Below are 8,858 nucleotides of genomic sequence, written 5' to 3' on the forward strand. Positions count from 1 at the left end.
AATTATTTACTTAACTGGACAAGTCGGTCAAAAATCATCTCTCAAGACATAATAACTAAAATGCCTTCCGCTTGGCTTATTGAGCCAAAATCGTCTGCATGCATTGAAAAATTTTTCTAAGTATTTTCTTGGCATTCTAATGTCATAGAAACCTCAATGACCCTTCTCTGAATCCCAAAATTTATTTTATGAATTTTCCTCGGTTTAAGGCTCCTAGTTATAGAATCAGAATTTCCCACTAGGTTACCCATCGCTAGAGCACCTAGCCATTTAACTTGGTTGTATTTTATTTCTAAAATTTTTTTTAAATTTTTCTTATGAATATTTGAGTTAATTATGGTTCCTCACTTTAGTTTAAATATTTTTTCAGACGTTCTAGCTGTCCGGACCCACACTGGTCATCGAAACAGTAGAATGTACAGAGTTGCTACAGGGAGGGTGTTACATTGGCTTTGTATTAAGAGACACATATAAATAGCTTATTTTAGAGCTGTAAAAATAACTTTAAGATATTAATCAATTATTTATTGAGAGAGTTTTCTCCTCTATAGTTCTTCATTGAACATCTCTTCTTGACAAGTCTAATTAACTTACAAGAATTAATACCTTTTATATTCATGATTTTCTACCACATGTTGGCATTGGATTTTAAATTCTTTGTCTTTCTATTTAAACTATTCACTTAGTTCTCTACCACAAGGTTGGTTTTGGGTTAAGTAATTTCAAGTAGGAGAATCTGATTGTGAGAATTCTGAGGAATTGATTCAAATATTTTGAGCATTCCTTGGCAAGTCCATTGGGATTCTCATCAGCTTTTTATTCAAAATTACAATTAATTAGTCAATGTAAGTTTAGAGTTTTTAAGAGTAAAAATTAGAAGAGAATTTAAATAAATAAATAAAAGATAGAGTTTTCATTAAAAAAAATAGAATATAAATCTGAACTACAAAATTTGATATGACTATAATTTTGCATAAAAAATTTAAGATAAATCACTTATACAAAATATAATAATAATTATGTTAATTTGAAAGACTTGATCATTTTGATAAAAAATTTAAGGACTATTTGGTAAGAATCATGCTCCACTCGATGGTAATCTATCACTGTATAACTCAACAGTCTTTCTAATTGTCCGATTTGAAAAATATCAAATTTTTATATATTTAAAAAAAAAATTATATTTTCTATTATTGCACTCCTACCTAAATAATAAAGTAAAACACTTAATAATTTCATAAAAATAACAAACAAAAAGAAAACTCAAATCTATAATTATATTTTTTGCAATAAAAAAAATAATAAATCCTCTCAGAGGAAGCAAATTTTCTCCTCTCCTCCCCTTTTCTATTAAGCAAGCTCTTTATATATATATGCTTCAGATTCCTCCATTCAATTAGTATCATCATGTGACATCCGCTTGCATCTCCATGTGGCATGATTGCCATAATTCCTCGAACTGATTAACTTCTTTGTCAATACTCGAGCTGCTTGTTTCAGAACTTCCTCTATTTCCCAGTTCCAGCTTAGTTGCATTCAATTTATTCCTTCTATAGTAGACTTGATTTGTTTTGGGCCTGGAGCCATTATTACTGGACTGCTATCACTGTTATCACATTGTTGACACATCTTTGCCTGCTCTAGAGCTTGCTAGAGAAAATATTGTTCTTAACCACCTGAACTCCTGAAGAACTAGTATCATTTTTGAGAGAAGAAGCAACTGAGTTTATCAAGGGTGCCCTTACCAGAAATTAATCATGGATATAGTTATTATTGATCCTCCTAAATTAGCACCAAGAAAGAACATCATGGTTATTAAATAATTACCATAATTTAATATAATCGCCATAATTTAATGTCCTTGGCTATGATTTCATGTTAATGATGTAATGTACCCGTCTCCTCCCTACTCTCTTTTATGATGATCAGGTGCCGCATCCATGGCAGGAAGGAAAATCACAGTTCTGCAGGAGGCCACTGCAGCTTCTGAATCATCCTAGATGTATAAATTTATAAAAATTCAATTTAATTGATTTTTTTTATTAATTAGTGAAAATATTTAATTCTTTTAATTTCAAAAAAGAATTTATTTTAAAAGAAACAAAAATCAGCCTAAAAGTTATATTACATGAGAATTCAATTGATTCATTTTTTTGTTTCATATGATTCATAGAGCATTATAAGTCTCATAATATGCATTTTTGTACACAAACAATAAACAATTCATATACCTACACTAATTGAATATCATGCATTGCCAGAAGTAATAACACCCAATTCTATTACTGAAGTACACATAAAATTTACCAGCACCTTACACGTTTAAAAAATTAGTTTCAAACAGGAATGAACTCCTTTCAAGCTAAGATTATATTTTAAACATTGAATACACAAAACTACAACCATGTGTGCGATTCCAAACGCATTTTTCAGCGACCTCCCGGAGTCCTGTTCCATGATAAATAAGAGGGATCTCCCAGCCGCCTGATATGAAAGCAAAAAAAAATATAAGTCAGAAAATATCAATAGATATGTTCTAGGAGGTTCTAGGAATATGCCATTATCTCACAAATGACTTCAAACTAGGACAGGTTTAATCATAACTAGCCTAAGAAAAAAAATTACATGTTCACAGGCTTACGCCCGTCCAAACCAGAGTGGAGCTAGAAAATATTTTTTGAGGGGCCATCACAATGAAATAGCTACATGCTTGAGTGTGGTCAATTGATTTACTCAACTTAATAAAAACATTATAAACATATATAAAATATTTTTAATAATTTTCAATATATAATAAAATAAATATAAAATGGAACCAATTTTATATTTAGAATTAATATATGTAAAAAGTGTTCAAGTAACTATATAATTTATTTTTCAAAAATGATTATATAAAAAAATTTATATATTTTTTTAATAATTTAAATGAAAGTTTGAGATATACATCAAAGTATTTTATGTTTAAATTCTATTAGGTAACATAGATAAGAAGAAAAAGTACTCTTAATTTTACAATCATTATTTTAATATTTTAATATATTAAAATAATTGTAAAATGTCTTGATTATATATATATATATATATATATATATATACACACACACTTAAAATTGACAAATTAAATAAATGACTCCACTTAATAAAAGTTTTAGATATAAAATTAATTTAAAAAACAATTAATTACACATTATTTATATGTTTTGAAGGAATCAATGTTATATATTAAAAAAAATATCATAATATAGTATAGTTGAACTAAAAAGATTTTTTGAGGGTGTCAATATTATAAAAATTTATTGAATGTATGATGAAAAATAAAACAAAAAATTCAAATATTTCACATTATTTATATCATAAGAAAACAATAAAAATTATTGAAGCTGCCAATGATTAAAATAAAATAAAATTTTTTACCCCAACCACACCACCCAACCACCCCCCCCCCCCCCCAAAAAAAAAAAAAAAAAAAAACACAAAACTCTCCTCTTTTTTCTCTCCTTCTCTTCCCTCTGCCCCTGGCTCCAAACTGCATGACCTATCCCATAAAAAAAGTCAGGCTCCGACAAAGGGTCCCTAGCCCATTAATGTCCAAAACTGATCTAGACTTGAATACAAATTGTTCTAAGCTTGGGATGTTTTCTTGAGGCCTAATTTGATAGAAAACTATGTCATATATCTTTTGCACTTTGACAAGCCTGGTTAATAAACTAAATTCAACCTTCCAGGCTGGGCCAGACTCAGGCCTAGATAAGAAAATTCTATGCCAAACTGGGTCCGGCTGCCCGGAAAGTAAGCAGACCACATAAAACCAGTTGAAGCTAATTTATAGGCGTGTGCTCATGCACGCACAAGCCTGTCGGTGATTTGACATTGGAGTGTTACCATTCCTTTCTTCCAAGTGCATGTGATAACTTCTTGACAAACTTTCTAACTCAGCTATAAGTGCACATAATCCCAGTAAAGTAGCTAGTTCACAAAGCTGTCCTAAACCAGGTACGTTTACAGAAAACAGCTTACAATCCAAATCCAGTTTGGACAGCATGCCATAAAATAATCTGGAAGCAAAAACATGGTTCAGATTTCAACTCAAGCAAAACACAGTTGATACATGCATAATTGCCCCTATATAGGTAGGTAACACCAAAGTAATGTCTGGGAATAAATTATACAACTCCCACCATATGCCAAAATGCAATTAATTGCCCCTATATAGGTAGGTAACACCAAAGTAATGTCTGGGAATAAATTATACAACTCCCACCATATGCCAAAATGCAATTATTTGGGAATTGTAGAACTGGCATAGATTCATCTGTTAGTCAACAGGCAACCATACCAGTATCTTTTTGCTAATTCCCCCAACAAATTTGGACTTGAATTGCAGTTTTAGGAAAATCCCAAGATCCCAAGATAAAATTAAACTATTATATTTTCCCATACATGAAGACACGTGCAAGAATCATCACCATAAAATGGGAAATCTCAGATGGGAGGCCTCACTCTTTTTCAAGATTCTTCAACTTAAAAATAAGTTTTTAGACGTGAATGAGAATGTTACCTAGGCTTGACGAGATACACAACAGTGAAGCACATTGCCAAGAAGAAGCAGAGTCCACCAACAATGAGATAAGCAATGCCAAGAAAGTCATTTTTTCCACCAAGCCAGCTAGTAGTAGAAAGCACTAGCTTTTTCTTGCCGTTGAAGCTGTACGTATTATAGTTGTTCTCCAGTGTTACAAGTATCTCATCATTGGGGAGTAGATCCTGCTCTATCTTACCATACAACTTTCTAAAAGTTGGCAGAGCTGCAGTTCGCATCCAAACAATGAGGTCCTCCTGATCACTTAACTGTTATGCAAAACCATATTCAACCAGGTCAGCCAAATGCAAGTTGCTGGAATCAACTTCAATCAAGAATATGGCCATGCAAAAGCTTAAGAAGGGCTAGGGCTTATAGCCTTATAATCTCATAAAGAAAAATTTTAGGCCTAAAGGAAATTTTCGGAGTACATTTGAAAAAAGCAATAAGAAGTACAGGTAATTAGATTTATACTTCCTGTGTTAACGGTGTTACAACATGCCTCTTGTATTTAAAATATAACATATACACATCACAGAAATTTCAACCTCATTAGTAGACTATTAATGACATTAATAATGCTTATAAAACTGTTTTTACCCAAAATTTATATAGCAACAATTGAGATCTCCCACTCAACTCAACTTCAAATTAAATGAGAAGCATATCAGAATGTCTTGGTTTGGATCTGTTTTTGGCGGCCTGAGGGAAATTTAAAAAAATAAAAATAAAAAAAAAAAGAAGTTTATAAGTTGGACAATTGGACTTTTGTTCAGCCATCGAGAAAACAGGATTCTATTTGCACTCCTCGTAAAGATTAGTTGGCAGTTTTACTTTAACAGAGAACAGACATATGAGCTTCCACTATGATGTCAACTTTCAAATCTTTGCCATTCTAGCTTCATGTTAACAGATAGGGGCACGCCAAAACAATTCATGAAGTCTCTAAGAACAAAATTCAAGTTTTCAAAATGGAGTGACAAAATTTTTTTATCCACATTGAACTATCGTAGGGTGTTTATAATTTTTTTCATGTAAAAATGTAAGACCAGATAATCCCAGAAATGATTTTATTTTTTTGCACACACTGCATATAAATCCTCAGTTTTTAGTTTGACAAATCCAGTCTTCAGAAAGTTATATACTGCATTAATCTGTTCAAGTGAGCAGTAGTCAAAGACTTACCGGTATTGATGTATTGAGAATTGCACCGCCTTTGAGACTTCCATTCTGAAAGTTCTTAGGAAAGACATCTTTGCCAAATTTGTGGTCCCTATCACTCTTCCATGAGATGCCCTTCTTATTCACCTGCAACTGCTGGTTGTTGTGGGAGAAACTGTAGGTATCATTAAACAAACTCCAAGCTATAAGACCACATGGTACAATTGCCGTCCCATTGATAACGTCTTCAGGCTCACAACTGCTGGTTTCATTCTCACCACTTCGACTCCTCAATTGTTCGTCACTCCGGCTCTTCACGCACCTGAATTATGGAATTATCAATACAGTGATATCAAATAATGACTAGCTGATTGCAGATGATTTCAATTAAATGTTTTTACACATTCAACCAACAACCTCCACTTTCTACGAATCAAATCAGAAAAGTCAAACAGTGGTATATCAAAAATATTAAACAGTTATAAATATTTATCATTAAAATATTCAATAAATTACTTAGAAAACAAGAGATAATGAAAATTTGCATCAGGAAATATATTTACCAAAAGTATTACAAACTTCAGCCATAGCAAACAGCAATCAAGGATTTAAACGGAATTAATTCACTCACACCAACAAATTTCATTATGACATAAAATCCTAGGTGGTAGCATTCTTTATTTTTAAAATTCAAAAACAACCAGTAAACGTCCTGCACCCAATGTAATCTATAGGATCACTAACATCCAAGTCCTACCTACTTTTCTGCACTTGATTATCCTAAATGCTCATGATCACAATAAGATTGTAATGAATAATTACCTCCATTGTTCTGTTAACTCTTACATGGTTTTCTAAATCCTTAAAAGATGATGGAAGATATGGCAATGGTCAAAGACATACCTGATGATTCTGGTAAAAGTTGTCAAGCTGATAATACACATAAATAGGTTGCTTCATACGCTTAGTCACCTGACAGAAGCAAAAAAGAAAATCATTTTATCAATTCAATAACGACATCATGCTTGTCAATATCTATGTTTTGCTTGTTCATTTCATATATGAGATCACCTAGTACCATAATTCATGGTAAAGAACAAATTACAACTCCAGTAACATCAGTGCCACTGAATATTATTTACAACACAGAAAACAACAACAATTATCAACAGTGATCATAAAAAATAATACAATTATGCAGAGAACACTTACTCTCAATGTTCTGTTGCACGTTTTATCTGCAGAACTTTGTATATATCCAACCTTATCACTTCTATTTTGGGCAGGAATGCATGCAGTCTCAGAGCGGTCAACAATTTCAACAACCTGATTAAATAGTAAATCCACAATCAAAAACACAAAAATAAAAATAAAAATAAAAATAAAAACTGCAACAGAAATGCATGACAGCATCAGCATGAATAAGGACACAAGCTTACATCTCGGGAAGCGAACAAGGAAGCAATTCCAATAGGAACAAAAATAATGCTAACAAGCATAAATGCCGAAATCACCTGCACAGAGGTATTCAAAGTTCATTACTTCCCATCATGCCAATTGCGTAACAAAATTAATCTAGAATACAAAATAAATTATAGAAGATTACCCATCGTGGCGTGAGAATTGGTTTACAAGCCGGAAGTTCTTGCTGGGTAAACCTTGAATCTGAAAGAAGAGAAAATAACTTTTACTGCTTAAAAATTGATTAAAAATATCAGAGGATTTGTGAACAAATTGCTCCAGGAGTAATTAAAAAGATAAAACTGTTCAACAATTTCTATTCCCTTCTCTTTTAATGTCAATACCATCATTAAGGTATAATTACCTGCACATCTTAATAAAGGAACATAGTTTGCTCATAATTTTCCCTAGGGAACATAAAGAGGGCATCCCTGCGCACAAGGCTCCTCGCTATGCAAGGCTGGGAGAAGGTTGTCTATTGTAACATATTCTAAAAAATTCCCCACATCCAATTTAGGGATTGATTTAGCTTTGGAAAAATATGTGATCTAGATAATTTGCTTATCAATATGCCTACTATTCGAATCATTCTGTTTTCAATTTTTTACTTAGATTGGAGAGTATGATGGCATGAATAGAGAAAGTATTTTGCTGCTGAATTCATAATTATTTTGTACTCTAGCAAACATGATCCAAGTTGTTATTAACAAAGTTCAACTACCAAAATTACCTTATTTAAGCAGTATTCATAGGATATCTAGTTGAAGTATCTAAACTGAAAAGAGGTTCAACAACATAACTAAGTAATTGTATTTTATCTCATAACAAGCAAAGAATAGTAACAAAGCAAAATAACAAAAATCCAAATACATAAAACTCAATTTAAAAGAAAATCGCAAGAAAAGGGAGATTAAGAAAGAGAAAATTACATTTGGGTCGCTTTGAATTTCTCCTGGGAGCAGCAGAATCAGCCGACCCATTGGCTCCTGCACTAGACGACGCCGTGTTATTACTCATCGGATGAACAAACGGAGTTCCGTTGGCTAAACAGCGACAGGAAAAACAAAGAAATAGACAGAGATAGCGGAGATCACTAAGAGAAAGAACAAGAAGAAGAATTTTGGGAGAGTTTGAAGACAGAAAGAGAGGAAATAAAATTATATTAAGAGAAGGAGATGAATTTGTTGGTTTGACTTTGCCGAGAGAGAGAGAGAGAGAGAGTCAGGACTGCAAGCGCGTTGGTGTTCTTTCTAGAAAAGCAAAGACTGAGAATTTTCAATTCTCGCGGAGATAGAAAAGCAAGGAAGGATAGACTAATCAGCGGTCAAAACTAGAATGCTCTTTTATAGTATTTGTAATTGGAATATGCCAAACGCGACTTGACGATTCCTCAATTCGACTTCGACTAGTACTCGGTATTTTCATTTATTTTATTTTTTATTTTTTATTTTTTTATTCTAACTCACCTATAAAAACTAATGTGTCAAGTATGGTAATTATTATAATTAGTTTATTTTAACGCATCGTATATTTCACCATTAGATTAGATTTTTATTGATTAAGTGGAGGTTATTTTATAAAAAATAAAGTATATATATATATATATATATATATATATATATATTCTTTTTAATCATTTACAATATTTAAATAATAA

General features: G+C 31.9%; 1 protein-coding gene across 1 annotated transcript; it reads right to left on the bottom strand.

Moving 5' to 3' along the window:
- Positions 1–2,254: 2,254 nt before the first annotated feature.
- On the bottom strand, positions 2,255–8,511 carry LOC131179280 (ALA-interacting subunit 3-like). The gene is made up of 8 exons (XM_058145695.1): positions 8,131–8,511; positions 7,347–7,405; positions 7,180–7,254; positions 6,953–7,066; positions 6,644–6,712; positions 5,765–6,064; positions 4,559–4,848; positions 2,255–2,484 (listed from the first exon to the last, which is right to left on the bottom strand). The coding sequence occupies exons 1-8, from the start codon at positions 8,216–8,218 to the stop codon at positions 2,430–2,432; spliced, it is 1,050 nt and encodes a 349-aa protein (XP_058001678.1). The 5' UTR covers positions 8,219–8,511; the 3' UTR covers positions 2,255–2,429.
- Between the last annotated feature and the right edge of the window lie 347 nt (positions 8,512–8,858).

The sequence above is a fragment of the Hevea brasiliensis genome, chromosome 4 (assembly GCF_030052815.1).
Source record: "Hevea brasiliensis isolate MT/VB/25A 57/8 chromosome 4, ASM3005281v1, whole genome shotgun sequence".
Classification (NCBI taxonomy): Eukaryota; Viridiplantae; Streptophyta; class Magnoliopsida; order Malpighiales; family Euphorbiaceae; genus Hevea; species Hevea brasiliensis.